A 16,461-nucleotide genomic window follows, 5' to 3' on the forward strand; every position below is an offset into this window, starting at 1 on the left:
ACTATTAGGTCCCAGAATATCAAACATTGGGATACCTCAAGGAAGTATTCTAAGCCCAATATTATATGCTATTTATACTTCGGATATAGGTAAAAGCATATCAAATAGTACCCAAGGTAAAATATTACAGTTTGCAGATGACATATGTATTTACGTAGACCAAAACGAGATAGAAAAGGGCTGCAAAATAATAAATGAAGTATACAGTTGTTTACTTGAAGACTTGTATCACTTAAATTTAACAATATCTTTAAATAAAACACAAATTTGCATATTCTCCAGAAAGCAAAAACTTCCCGAACTAGTAAAAATACAAAACGTCCAGTTCAAAGTTCAACCTAAAATTAAGTATTTGGGGATGATATTAGATAGAAAACTGAGCTGGAAAGACCATATTGAATACATTGTGACAAGAGCTGAAAAAGGTTATAATGCATTACGAGCAGTAAGTCACATAACTTGGGGAGCAGATGCCAATATTTCATTAATAATGTACAGATCATACATAAGATCTATTTTAGACTATGGATGCATATTTTATAATCAGGCAGCCAAAACTCATCTTAAAAAAGTAGACGTGTTATCAAATAAATGCCTTCGATTATCTATCGGAGCTCTCATAAGCACCCCATTGTCAAATTTAAGTATAGAGTGTAATGAACCACCACTATACCTAAGAAGAAAAACTCTATGCGAAAAGTTTATACTTAAAAGTATTGCTAAAGAGAGTTTAATAGGGGATAAGTGTCAAAAACTTTTTATACGTGACCTAACGAGTGAATACTGGAAGAAAAAACCTTCTTTACTACTTGCTGAAACATATAACAGCTTGCGCCAATTTAAAAATAAATTATACACATCAAAAATATCACCCACATTTCAAATATATCTAAATAGCACTCCTAATATACAGCCAATTTACATGAAAGATTATTCGAACTTTCCAGCGAATTTAAGGAACTCTATGTTTAATGCAGATATAGAAACACTATGCCCACAGTATTACCAAATTTATACAGATGCCTCAAAGATTAACTCTAAAGTTGCTGCTGCCATATGGGACCCTAAAACACAGTACAAAGAAGGAATAGGACTGGATGAAGATACCACGGTATTTACAGGCGAACTAATAGCAATATTGAAAGCAATGCAATACATAGCCACGATCAACAATAACAACAATAGATTCGTAATACTGTCAGATAGCAAAAGTGCTCTAAGTAAATTGGAAAAGTGGACAGGACATAACAATCATATTATTATAGAAATAATAAGAAACTTTATCGAACTCAAAGCCAAAGGCAAAGAAATATCTTTCTGCTGGATAAAAGCTCATTGCAATTTAAAACACAATGAAATTGTAGACAAACTAGCAAAGAGTGCTACAGAACTAGAAACTAACTGTGAATATAAGCTAACACTAAATGACGCATATGCTTATATTAATAACAACAAAATGAATAACTGGAAAGAATGGTATACCAACTCCAAAAAGGGACTGTATTATAAAAGTATTCAAACAGATATTCCATCTAAAGGCTGGTTTAGTGATTATCAAGGCAACAAGGTCCTCATATCATATATATGTAGACTTAGGTTTGGTCACTCCTTAGTTCCAGAACATAAATATAAAATAGGATTGTCTGACACAAACTGTTGTGAATGTGGAGAATTAGGATCCGCAGAACATATGATATTAGATTGCAAACTAAAAGAAAAAGAAGTAGAACATTTTATAAATCAAATTCATACTAAACAACACATAAGAAAACCTTTTAGTTTACAAACACTGATTGCTACAAAAGATAAAAGTATCTACGAGATCCTAATTAAACACATTAATAATATAAAACTAAAATTGTGAAATTATATATATAAGTTACCTTTGTTTACCCCATTTGTTGACCCTCCTTTCCGTGGTCTGGTCTTGTTTGATTTTGCTCTGAAAGACCCCTGAGCACTTATGTATCCCAGTTAATAATCCTTAGGTTAGGAAAAAAAGAAAAAAAAAACACATAATAAATAAATAAAAAAAAAATATATATATAAATAAATTACAAAAAAAAAATAAATTAAAATAATTAAAAAAAAAAAAGAAAAAAAAAATAATAATAAAAAAAAAATGTGTGTATATATATATATAAAATAAAAAAAAATGAAAGAAGCTATCATTAAAATAATAAGTACTTATATTTGTAAATCATTATTATCAAATAGGCCATTCATATTCAAAAATATAATTAGAGTATAACAGATATCTCATAAGATTTTAGTTAGTAAACAAATTTGGTTCGGCTAATGGATTAAGTCCACAGTCAAGAAATCCGATAGCACACACACACACACACACCATTTTTTTTTCTATAACACGTCTAGTTCTAAAACCTCCCATAACACTTCTTTTGAACTCTATAGTTTAACATAGACGTAATCAAATTGATAAATTTTAAATTTTTCCACCTAATTTTTGCGATTTACAAGTTTGCAACTTTTACAAGAAGAAGACTGAAAGTCTACAACAATTTTCATAGTCTTCACAATGGTAAGAGGTATGTGCTGTAAATATTTCAGAAAAAAAATATTATAATGGAACAGAGTTGTAGCGAGTTAAACCGTTAGTTCATTTTTTTTTTCATTTTTAGGTTAAAATTCCGATTTTGACAAATTTGATTTTTTAATAAAAAATTAAGTAATCGTGTGGGGAAAAAATAAATATGCCATTTTAATTGCCTATTTGTCTTATTTGTAAAATTCATATTAGAGTTTTCAAAAAGCGTATACATGGTGAAATTTTTTCTAAGACCAAAACGAACAATTTTTTTAAATCCGGACCTGATTTTACTCTAGTTTGAATAAATCAGTTGTTTGGATGGTAACATAAATTACTTATTTGTGCAAAAAAAATAATTTTTGTAATAAAAGTTATTTTTTTTTAAATCTATGGTTCACTTTACCGAACTTTTAATTCATAGTGAAATTTGATTTTTTTATAAAAAATTAAGTGAACGCGTGCGGAAAAAAATAAATATGCCATTTTAATTCCCTATTTGTCTAATTTGTAAAATTCATATTAGAGTTTTCAAAAAGCGTATACAGGGTGAAATTTTTTCTAAGACCAAAACGAACTAATTTTTTTAAAGCCGGATCTGATTTTTTTCTAGTTTGAATAAATTATTTGATTAGGTGGTAATAGTGTAACAATTGGCCAAAATAAGAAAAACATCGATCTGACCGTTCAAAAATTATGACGAATACAAATTTCTGTCAAAATGCGAAACTCGCCCTGTATATTATTAAACAATGGGAGCAGACACTTTTTAATGGTCATTTGTTATTCCCCATTGGAGCCTCTATACGAGGTAGGAGTATCTACAGTTCCTCATGACTCACCCTGTATAAGAATTATCATGTTTTCACAAATGCTTCACTATCCAATACCAGTATAGGTGTAGTTACGCCTTATCTTCAGAAAAAACTACTGAACAGTGGCAGATATACGGGAGGATAAGGTAAATCTATCCCCCAATACAGTCCAAAATTAAAGAAAATAATAAGTTAACGTACAGATAGTTGAAGAGATATAAACGTGATTGTGCCACAAACGATTCAAATTGACCTTAAATTCTTCTTACGGTGCCTAAATTAAAGAAAATAATAAATTAACGTATATCTAGTTGAAGAGATATAAAACCGATTTTACCCTAAAAGCTTCAAATTGACCTTAACTTCTTATTCTTACGGTGTCTATCCGTTTCGAATACCTTGCCATGAGTTTGAATATGCCATATTTATCTATGGTCATTCTTTATAACATGGCTAATATATTAGTCACACAATCGACCCATAAAATTCTTACAATGCCTCTGTAACACCACATCTCCAAGGCCTCGAGTTTTTTTAAAAGAAACTTTAGAAAGTGTCCAGACCTCTACTCCGTATAATAACGTTGAAACTACATAGCATCTGATAATTGACATTTTGGTACCAAGTTGTAACGTAAGTTTGAAAAGAGACTTCAGCGTTACGAACGCTGATTTTGCTTTTCCTATGCGTTGTTTTATTTCCGTAGAGAGGTTCGATTGGCTGTTTATGTTGGTCCCAAGAAATGTGTAGGTAACTATAAACTCTATGCATTGGTTCTATGTTAACCTACTTGTTTTTTTTTTCGTATTGAGACATCAACACGAAATTTCGTATTGAGTGATCAAGTCTATGTTCAGTATTGAAATCTTAGTCTGGGCTGATTATCGGAGAATAGGCCATTTTTGGGAAAAGTTATTTACCAGCAATTTTATTGCTGGAATCGAATTATAAGATCCTATATACTAATAATATAGGTATGCAAAGTCCTCAGATAGTGTGCTTCTTTTTTTATAAACAAAATGACGCACGAAAATCGTGTTTTTTTCAATTATTGCTCTATAACTCCGAAGATTTTAACTTTACAACAAAAACACTCAAATAAAAATTCATCGTGATTAAAGTCTGCATAGAGACGTGTTTTTCCCGATCTGCTCCGACGAAAATTTTCTTTCGAAAATGCGGGTGTTCCCAACAAAATTTTTAATTTTCAAATAAAGTTTTAGATAAGTAATTATCTACCAATAATTAAATAATTTGGTGACTTAAAAGCCTTCTTGGTTTAGATTATAGTTCCAGAAGCTGGTGAAAATTGAACGAATATTTTAGCAACAATTCAATTGTAAATTAATAATTTACGGTCGCAATAATAACCAAAATAATTATGATACACTAACCAAACTTTGAAATATTATAAAGATGAGATGCCTATTTAACATTTTCTCGACAGAATATAAATTTTTAATTTTTTTGTATAATTTTTAAATGTTTAAAAAAAATAGTTATAAACAATTTAATGTTTCTTAGAAAGTGTTTATTATACTATAATTTTAAAAAATCGCTAAAATGCGCATTTCAAATATCTTGAAAATGAATGCTTTAAAACTTTTTTGCAACCATTTGCAAAAAAGTTATGAAACAGCAAACTAAACATACGATTACTACGTTGTTTATATTTTTTTTTAATTATTTCAAAGCGTAGAAGTGAGTTTAAGGTACAAGCTAATTACTTACAAAAAATATCGATTATAAGTTTAATGGTTATATTTTAATTGAAGATTAAAAATATATTTTTTTGTAATTTACACGCGCGGAAGTAGAATAATACAGTACTGTAGCTAAAATTTTCACTCGGAGCGACGACCGGCGGCCGCGCGACGTACAATTTTAGTAAATAATGTATGCTGCGTGTCAGTCGCTTCGAGTGAACATTTTAGCTCCGACTCTGTATCAGGAATACTTTTGCGCTAAAAATTACAAAAAAAGTATTTTTAATCTTTGATTAAAATATAACCATTGCACTAATTTTTGACATTCTTTGTTAGTAATTAGATTGTACCATAGACTCACTTTTAAGCTTTGAAACAATTAAAACAAATTATAAACAACGGAGAAATCGTATATTTATTTTGCTGTTTCATAACTTTTTTGCAAATGGTTGGAATTTTTTTTAAAGCATTCATTTTCAAGACCTATGAAATACGCATTTTAAGTATTTTTTAAAATTAGAATATAATAAACAATTTCTGAGAAATGTTAATTTGTTTATGACAATTTTTTTTTAAACATTTAAAGATTATGCAAAAAAATGAAAAATTTATATTTTGTCGACAAAATATTAAATAGGCATCACACCTTTATAATCTTTCTAAGTTTGATCAATGTCTCATGATTATTTTGGTTGTTATTGCGACTGTAAATTGTTAATTAACAATTGAATTGTCGCTAAAATATTCGTTTCATTTTCACCGGCTTCTGAATTTATAATCTATATCAAGGAAGTTTTTATTTAACTAAGCTATATAATTATTAATAAATAATTACTGGCCCAAAAAAATTATTTGAAAATTCGAGATTTTGTTGGGAAAATCCACAATTTTCGAGGAAAATTTTCGTCGGAGCAAATCGGGAAAACATGCCTCTATGTAGAATTAAATTAGGGTGAATTTTTATTTGAGTGTTTTTGGTGTAAAGTTAAAATCTTCGGAGTTATAGAGCAAAAATTGAAAAAAATACAATTTGTCGGCGCCATTTTGTTTATAAAAAAAGTAGCACACTATCTGCGGACTTTGCATACCTATATTAATAATATATGGGATCTTATAATTCGATTCCAGCAATAAAATTGCTGGTAAATAACCTTTCTTTGTACTTTACTAATTAGACCAGCGTATTATTTTTTTAAATTTAAAAATTATGCAAAAAAAAGAAAAATTTATATTTTGTCGATAAAATATTAAATAAGCATCTCATCTTTATAATCTTTATAAGTTTGATCAATGTATCATGATTATTTTGGTTTTTATCGCGATCATAAATTGTTAATTAACAATTGAATTGTTGCTAAAATATTCGTTTAATTTTCACCGGCTTCTGGAATTACAATTTATACCAAGAAAGCTTTGATGTCACTAAGTTATTTAATTATTGATTAATAATTACTTACCTAAAACTTTATTTGAACATTAGAGTTTTTGTTAGGAAAACCCGCATTTTCCGAGGAAAATTTTCGTCGGAGCAAATCGTGAAAAACATATCTCTATGCAGAATTTAATTGCGGTGAATTTTTATTTGGGTGTTTTTGTTGTAAATTTAAAATCTTCGGAGTTATAGAGCAATAATTGAAAAAAATACGATTTGTCGGCGCCATTTTGTTTATAAAAAAATTAGCACACTATCTGCGGACTTTGCATACCTATATTATTAATATGGAGGGTCTTATAATTTGATTCCAGCAATAAAATTGCTGGTAAATAACTTTTCCATGAATTTTGCTAATTAGCACAGAGTAATCTGATATACGGGACATTATTATTTGCAAACCGTCTAAGCAGATTCGTGAAATTTACTGCTGCGTCAGAATATCTTTTGCTTTTTAGACGCACCCTATTTTGCATTCGTGAAAATGTGAGATACCTTGTACTACTCTAGCAACACTTGTTGTGGTTGTTCCTCAGTTTTTTGAAGGCGCTTAATTAGCAGTGGCGGAACATTTGCCTTTTAGGGGAGGTGGGGGGCAGAGACTTCTAATAAAACACCAACCAAATGGCATAAAATAGATAAACCCAAACTACATGTGCGTGAAAAAATAGCTTGGATGCAGGTCCGTTAGCCACAGATTTTTATTATATTTTTACCTTAAAAATAAACCCAAACTACATAAAAGACAAAGAAAGACATTGTCTGTCTGTAGTTCAAGTTTCATGTCAGCATTTATTTAATTCTGGACCATGTGACGGGGGAAATTCCCCTATCCCCCCGTAGTTCCCCGCCACTGTTAAGTAGTTTTCTAAAAATAATAAATTCTTAACTCAGTTCTTATGTCGCTATAGCAGCACATTTTCTATCGCACTTCTTCAGTTTTCTGACTTTTCGGAGGTTTTCTGAAGACTAAAATACGATGCATAAAGATATGCATGAAGAAAATGAGTCTTTCTTCTTTCAATAATAAATATTTTCGTTCACTTGACCGTGAATTAGTGCACTTAACCTAAACCTAGCACCTGAATCCAATAATTTCAGGATGTTGCTTCAGAATAATATAGTTTTGAAAACCTAGGTCCCATGGATTTTTTTAATCTACATCTACACACTTAGAACAACTATCATTGACCACTTTCGTTAAATTTGACCGGAACCACTTTTCCGTGGTGTTGCGGGGTCGTTTTAAATAAGTTGTTTTTAATAATTTTTTTAGAAATTTTTAAGATTTACTCACCTGTGGTAATCCTGTTATAAAAGTATGAATGTTAGCATCTTTGGCAGCTTTAATTATCTCCTCCATACTGACTTCCCTTGAATTATCTCCGTAAGCAATATTTTCAGCAATAGACTTATTGAACAGATTTGGTTCTTGTGATACGATACCCATATGCGACCTCAACGAATCTAGTGATATATCTTTTAAATCTACACCATCCATTTTTACTTCTCCAGATTTAGGATCATAAAATCTCTCAATGAGCTGAATTATCGTAGACTTTCCGCAACCACTTTCTCCAACTAGTGCTACAGTTTTTCCATTTAGAATATCCAAATTAAGACCATTTAAGATTAATACGTTGGGTCGTGTTGGATATGTAAATTCGATTTGTGAAAAATTTATATTGCCAGCTGCCTGAAATCAATTTATATAAAATTAATATGCAGTAGATCCGCTATAGTAATAGATAGCAATAAAAGTTAATAACAAAAATTATAGCCAACTTTGAGTTAGAAAATTAATTAGAATGTTACAGGGTGTTCGATAACATAGTGGCAGACCAAACATATTTTTTTGTAACAGAACGTCCTATATTTTATTTTATATTCAAAATCTTTTTAACTTCTGTATCACAAAAATATAAATATTTGTTATATTATATAGGGTATTTACAAAGTTATAACCAATTTTATATTAAAATCGTATCAAGTTCAACTCACTGTATAAATAAAAATAAGCACTACAGCAATGGACTGTTGATGCCATGTTTTTTATTTATAATCAAAATTTTCAAAAATGATTCATATTGCTAATTTTCTTTATATATAATACAGTGTGAGTCAAAACGCCAGTACATTATTTTCTCAGTAATTTTAAATGGAGTACCCTGTATTTTATATCACTATCGACAATTACCATTACCGTGCTTAAATTTTTGTATAACATTCCCCATGTCTAAATTTATTAGTTTTCGAGATATCTTCATTTTTCAGAGTAAATAATTAATTAGGTATCTAAATTTCAAAGTAACATAACAATGTAGCAAATAAAGAAAGAAAAATAATTTATTAGTAATACATTTTACAAAAAAACACAACCACAACATACAACATTTTTGAAACAATTTAAAACTACTTTTGTATGAAAATGTAACAAATAAAGAAAGAAAAATAATTTATTAGTAACAAATTTTACAAAAAAATAAACACAAACACAAAATACAACATTTTGTGAAAACAATTAAAAACTACTTTTGTATGTAAATGTAACAATATAACAAAGAAAGAACGAAAAATAATTTATCAGTAATAAATTTTACACAAAAAAATATGAACACAAAATAAAATATTTTTGAAAAAATTAGAAGCTGCTTTTAAATAAATATTTAAAATATTTAATTACGTTAGGTGTTCAAAATGCACATTTATGCACGCCCAAAAACGGTTATTGAATGAGTTACTTACACTACGAAGCATTTGTAAATTAACACTTCCAAATACACTTTGTATTCTAGTTTTCATCTCATTCCTTGTTGTTGGAGGTATTTTATAAACTTCATTCTTAATGTAACCCCAAAAAAATGAGATCAGTTATTAAATTCTGGTGATCTGGATGGCCACGCTACTGGTACATTTAAAAATGAAAATATCTAGGAAACTAATAAATTTACACATAGCGAATGTTATATGATATAAAAATTAAAGTACGGTAATGGTACTTTCCAATAGTGATATAAAATACAGGGTGTTCCATTTAAAATTACTGAGAAAATAATGTACTTGCGTTTTGACTCACCCGGTATTTCATATAAAGAAACTTAGCATTATCAATCATTTTTGAAAATTTAGAAAATAAATAAAAAAAATATGGCATGAATAAACCAAGCTGTCGTGCTTATTTTTATTTATACAGGGAGTTGAACTTGTTACGATTTTCATATAAAATTAGTTATAACTTTGTAGGTACCCTGTATAACTTAACAAACCTTTATATTTTTGTGATATAAGTGAGGATTTCGAATATAAAATAAAATACAGGGTGTTCCTTTAAAAAAACATAAGTTTGGTCTGCTACTATGTTGTCAATACTGTAGCGGACCTACGGAGCCAATCAATCACCCTGTAGAGTAGTGAATAAGAAAAACTTTTACCTTATCCATTTTTCGTGAAGAAGGTATATCCCGAATGATAGGTATTCTTGAAAGAAAGCTTTTAACTTTTTTTGCTGCAGTTATACCCTTAGCAAAGTTTGGAGAAAACGCCAGTGAGTTAGCAATTGAAACTGTACCCATAATTTGTGCTTGAGATACTCTGAAATATAATTTATAACTTTAAAATGTAAAAATACCTATATCTTCGTCTAGCCATTTACGTCCACATCTGAACATAAGCTTTTTCAAGTCTTCCTTTCCATTGATTTTTGTTGTACGCTACTTCTAGCCAATTTTTCCCGGCAGTTCGTTTCAGATCGTCTGTCCATCTCATAGGTCTGCCTCTGGGTCTTTTGTGTTGGTATGGTCACCAGGTTAGAATTGTTCTGTGCCATTTGTTTAGATCGCTCCTAGCTACATGACCAGCGTATTCCCATTTCAATTTTAATGATTTTTGTACCATATCGGTGACTTTGGTTTTCTGTCTTATCCATGTATTTGTTTTCCTGTCCTTAAGTGATATGACAAGCATTGCTCTTTCCATCACGTGTTGAGTGACTCTGAGTATGTTCATATTCTTTTTTGGGATTGTCCATGTTTGTGCCCCATATATTAATATCAGAATATTGCATGCATCAAAAACTTTAGATCCAAGATATAGTTGAATTTGCTGATTTCTGAGTATATAGTTCAGTTTACCTAATGCTGCTAATAACTTTCTTCTTCTTTTTATTTCTTCCGTTTGAATTTCCCTATTTAGTATTATCTTTTGTCGTAAGTATATATACATATTCTTCAGTTTGGGTGATAGAGTGTCTCCCTGTGTGACTCCCCTGTTTATTAGTAGAGGGTTCGTGTATTCATTTTCATTTAGGTAGTATGTAGCTGTAGCTTGTAGGTTCATAGCTTATAGCTTGTGGTTCATAGTTTCTTTTATTAAGTTAATATGTATATCTGCTGTCTATTCTACAATTTTGCATTGCGTTTATTACGGCCGTGTGTTCTATAATGTCGTAAAAATACCTATATAATATATAGTATATATACACGTTGAAACAAAAAAGTTTGTCATAAAATAAATCACATATTCTTTTTTTATATGTTTATTAGGCAATCTGTTATAACATATAACAATAGGCACATTTTATCTGAGAAATAATGACATGAAGAGATTGTGACCAGCGCCACACATCTCTATAGAGATAATATTAAATTACTGTATTACATTATATTAACTTAGCTACTGTAACATATTCTTGAAGCAAAAATATTTGGATTGAACCTAACATACTTTAGTACAAATGTGCCCATCAAAAAGTTAAAGCCCTTTGAAATTACAAAATGAAAATAATTTTTTTCCAATACAAAATTGACATGTGTTTTTATTATGGCAGGAACATTTTAAAAAATAACAGTGAAATTTGCGCTTCCCCATAAACATTTTATGAAGATTTTGTTTCCCTAAACTACCCCAAATGTTTGTGTGCGTTCCAATTAAATTAGTATTGTGGTACCGTTAGTTTAATACAATGTTTTAAAAACTTTTTTCCACTTAGTACTTTTTCAATAAGCCAGTTTATATCGGGATGTGGCATCTTTTTTAATTCAAAATGAGTACCTAAATTAACAACATGCACATTATAAATAAATTTTTATATTACTTATTACTAAGAGACAAAAAAGTTTTATGATCATTGTTTTTAATTAATGGTACCTCAATAATAATTTGATTGGAACGTACACAAACCTTTGGGGATGCATAACCAAAACCCCGATACAAATTTTTAAGGGGTGCACAAAGTTCACTGTTTTTTAAGTCATTTTTATTTTCTGCGATAAGACAGCCACATATCCATGTTATATAAAATCCAATCTATTATAAAATACAGATTTCGATATATTGGAAAAAATCGATTTTCATTTTGTAACTTCAAGTGGCTGTAACCTTTTTATGTACACATTTGCACTAAGGTAAGTTAGGTTCAATCGAACTATTTTTGTTCCTAGAATATGTGATTTAATATAAGAACTACCTTTTTGTTTCACCCTGTATAATGTAATCTATGTACAGAGTCTGCTTCATTTAATGTTACTATTTTAAATTTTCATTTTTTGTTGTATCCCAAAAACAACGACAGATTTGATATTCGAAATTCTATATTAGGATTTTAAGATAACAAATCCAGAATTTTTTAATTGAGAACATTTAAAATGATTGATATGATGAATGATAATTGTCCTTTACATATTTTTTATCTTCTTGCATATCTACCTCTATTTTTTTAAATTATTTTATTAATCTTGGGATTAATAGTTGTTGTTTTCCCTGTGGATGATTATCACTCCATTTCTTGCGAGGCTGGCCTATACTTCATAATAATAATAATAATAATAATAATAACCTGTGGGAGTTTTATGTCAGTTCTTCTATCAGGCGCGGCCCCCTGCGAATGGGGGATGCTTTCTGGGTATTCGTAGCGCCAATACCCAGAGAGTAGCAGGAACACTTGCCGTGGAACAAAAACTGACACCTGGCAGTAGGTATAAAATGCACACCCATGAGAATGGAGACTAATAGTTTATGTTTAGGGCCGCTGCCTGGGGATCGCCAGGGCACGTCTGGAGCCGACGCTGGACGTGACAGCATGCGGGACGTCGGTGGCAGGGTGTTGAGGAGGCGGGCCCCTGTCACACAAACAGCTACAGCCCAACAACAAGAACAACAACCACAAGCGAGCCAAACAACAGCAAGAGCTCCACTCGCTGAAGGTGCTGCGCCGGAACATCAGCCGGCGCTCACTCAAGCGGGACGACCGAGGCAGCGCATGAAATGGACTGTGTCCATTAACGAAAGCATTTTGCGCTTCTATTATAAGGTGACAAACCTCGGTCAAGAAACGATCGGCTACAGACAACAGCTGTATGCCGAATTTTGCAGGGAGTACCCAGATATTCAAGTATCGGAGCAAAGAGTATCAGATCAATACCGGGTAATCGTAAGAAACAACCTTATCCCAGAGACTAGACGCAATACGATCAAAAGCGAAGTCGAACGGGAGATTAATAACCAAGAGCTAGTTTTAGATCAAGTCCCTAATGAAATCCTTGATGAGCAGATTCCTGAGATTCCCATACCAGAAACTCAACCTGACAATACACAGCAGGAAAACAACGAGTTGCGCGATAGTCTAGAGAACGAAATGTCTCGTGCCGTACAAGAGTTTAATGGAACAAATCCACTTAGCAGACCACCGCTACCACGAATAAACTCTTGTAAGAAACTAGGTGCCCTGTTACAAATTGTGAATACTGAAGTCCTACCCAATTATGTCGTAGAAGCCCACACATTGGAGTATCTGCATATGCTAATCTACTGTGCAGCTACAGCAATTGCCAATGTAATGGGCGTTAAGATCAGAACACGACGGGGTACTAATAACGGAAGGACTGGTAACAGAATTGCACCCTGGGAAAAAAGACTTCTCGGAAAAATTGAATTACTGCGTAGGGATATTGGTCAAGTCACAGAATATATAAGAGGTGTTACAAGTAGAAAAGTCATTAAAAGAGCTGAAGAAATAATGCGGAGCACTGCAAGACACTCGAGATACGATCCAGAAAATAACACAGCCCAACAGTGTCTGGATACATTAAAACAAAAACTCTCCGTCTATTCAGGACGATTAAGAAGGTATAAAGTTAGTAACAGCCGAAAATGTGACAATGCACTTTTTGAGAACTCTGAGAAGGCGTTCTACCGAAAACTCAATTCCACCGTAGAAAGTGTCGACAAGTCTTACCCAAGCCAAGAAGAAATTCATGAGTTTTGGGGAAATCAACTTTCCACACCAGCTGCTTTTAACAACAATGCTGGCTGGATAGAAGATACGACGCACAACTGTCACCACTACGTCACTGCTAACTACGAACCATTCACGACTGAAGAAGTCTCAAATGTCATCAAAGAGCTTCATAACTGGAAATCTCCTGGACCAGACGGAGTCCAGAACTTCTGGCTTAAAAAGTTTTGGAGTATTCATGAGTGCTTATCAACATTAATTAATCATGTTATTTCTAATCCGCAGGAATTACCATCATTTCTAACTCAGGGAACTACTTATTTAATACCCAAGGATCAAAATAACACCCAAGATCCATCCAAGTACCGCCCAATTACTTGTCTTCCAACTTTGTATAAATTGGTCACATCCTGTGTAACCCGGCGTATCTACCAACACTGTGCTCTAAACAATATCATAGAGCCTCAACAGAAAGGATGCGCTAAGGGTTCCCTGGGTTGCAAAGAACAGCTTATCATCGACTCAGTCATTTCTAACCAGGCATTCATTAAAAAAAGAAACCTTTTTACTGCTTTTATTGACTATAAAAAGGCCTTTGATTCAGTACCGCATGAATGGCTAATAGATATATTGAAAATATACAAAGTAGATGATAACATAGTGACCTTTTTAAGGCATATAATGAGAGATTGGAAGACTAAAATTCACCTCCAAATACCTGGTGAAAACAATATCGAAACCGAAAATATCGCAATCAACCGGGGCCTATTTCAAGGAGACTCGTTGAGTCCATTGTGGTTCTGTTTAGCTTTGAACCCCCTTTCCCAACTATTAAACTCCACTGACTCAGGTTTTAGCATTAAAAGCAATAATACTGTGGTAGCGAAGCTCAATCATCTGTTGTATATGGATGATTTGAAATTAATGGCTTCCACTCGAGAACACCTAGAAGAGATGCTAAAAACTGTAGAAACATTTTCTAATGATATTAGTATGCAGTTCGGTCTAGACAAGTGCCGTGTTTTGAATATAGTCAGAGGAAAGGCACAGCCCGGTGGATTCGATATGCAAAATGGCCAGAACATCGAGGCCATGGGCGACAACGATATGTACAAATATCTTGGAGTAAAGCAGGCGCGGAAAATTGACCATAAGCAAATGAAAACTGAGATAACTACTGAGTTTATAAGAAGGGTAAAACAGCTGCTTCGTTCACAGCTTAACAGTAAAAATTTGTTTAAGGCACTAAACACCTACGCTTGTTCCGCGCTTAGCTATTCATTTGGTATTGTTAAGTGGACAAAAACGGATATAGAAAATCTTCAGCGAAAAGTACGAACACACCTCACAAAGGCACAAAAACACCACCCTAAAAGTGCAGTAGAACGAACGACATTACCCCGGTATTTAGGAGGAAGAGGACTTATGGATATAGGTGAGCAATTAGATAAACAAATTGCTAATTTAAGAACTTATTTTCAGATGCAGGCTGAGACATCTACTCTACATCGCGCTATCTGCGCAGTAGATGACACAACACCGATCAAACTGAGGGAAGCAGAACTACGCATAAACCACCTTACTAAGGACGAAAAAGTGCGCGCCTGGATGGGTAAACCTTTGCACGGGCGACATCCCAATGAGGTCAGCCAAGATTATGTCGACAATATAGCGTCGAACTACTGGTTGACATCAGGAAAGATGTTCCCTGAAACGGAGGGTTCATTACTGGCCATTCAGGATCAGGTTATACCAACCAGAAACTACCTGAAATATATCATCAAAGACCCTCAGGTTCAAAACGACAGATGCCGATATGGATGTCAAGCCCAAGAAACCATCCAACATCTTACAGGGGGCTGCCAGGCATTTGCTGCAACTGAATACAAGGAACGGCATGACGCAGTGGGAAAAATCCTTCATCAAGAGATAGCTATCAAGCTGGGACTTCCCCAAACGGACCATCTCCCGTATTATCAATACGTCCCTGAGAGTATGCTTGAGGATGGCAACTACAAGCTATACTGGGACCGCACTGTGCTCACAGACCAAACAGTGGCACATAATAGACCAGATCTCGTACTAGTTAATAAATTAACAAGACAAACAACACTAATTGATGTGGCGATACCTAACAACAATAATCTACGTAGTAAATTCACTGAAAAGATCGCCAAGTACAGAGATCTAGAAATTCAAATACGAAGGCAATGGAGAATGCAAAGTACCCAGACGATACCTATTGTTATATCTACTACTGGAGTCATTCCGAAGAACCTCCTCGAAAGCATAAAAAGGCTGGGTCTAAATGAACATCTTTACAAGACCATGCAGAAAGCTGTACTACTCGCAACGGCCAGATGTGTACGAAAATTTTTGGGAGATACACCTGCATACCAAGTCACCTAGGGCTCGATAACACGGAAAGAGTCCCACCAGAGCTCAATCCTTTTGATACCGTAGGTATCTGGGATGAGTCAATTTTCCCCTTAGAGGGAGTGTGAGCCGTATGGCTAAATCTGGAAATAATAATATTTATTTCGAAAATTGTACATACATATATACATAGACACATACTGTTATATTTCTATTTGATATAAAAATTAAAATTTGATAATTATAAACAAAATTCAATTTAATATAAAATATTTTCAATTTTCTCAACCACGGGCATATAAATTTAGAACACCCTGTATACAACAAATTGTTATATTTAATTTTAAGAAGTG

At 32.5% G+C, this 16,461-nt stretch overlaps 2 protein-coding genes across 2 annotated transcripts in view; both read right to left on the minus strand.

Moving 5' to 3' along the window:
- LOC126889941 (ATP-dependent translocase ABCB1-like) overlaps positions 1-16,461 on the minus strand; it is a 341,038-nt gene that overhangs the window by 214,862 nt on the left and 109,715 nt on the right. The window lies entirely within an intron of this gene.
- Positions 1-16,461, minus strand: part of LOC126890148 (ATP-dependent translocase ABCB1-like) — a 124,605-nt gene that overhangs the window by 27,505 nt on the left and 80,639 nt on the right. The window contains exons 15-16 of the mRNA XM_050658998.1: positions 9,933-10,092; positions 7,799-8,197 (exon numbers count right to left, since the gene is read on the minus strand). Of these exons, the coding sequence (XP_050514955.1) occupies positions 7,799-8,197; positions 9,933-10,092 (559 nt within the window). The remainder of the gene's footprint in view (positions 1-7,798; positions 8,198-9,932; positions 10,093-16,461) is intronic.

The sequence above is a fragment of the Diabrotica virgifera genome, chromosome 8 (assembly GCF_917563875.1).
Source record: "Diabrotica virgifera virgifera chromosome 8, PGI_DIABVI_V3a".
Lineage (NCBI taxonomy): Eukaryota > Metazoa > Arthropoda > Insecta > Coleoptera > Chrysomelidae > Diabrotica > Diabrotica virgifera.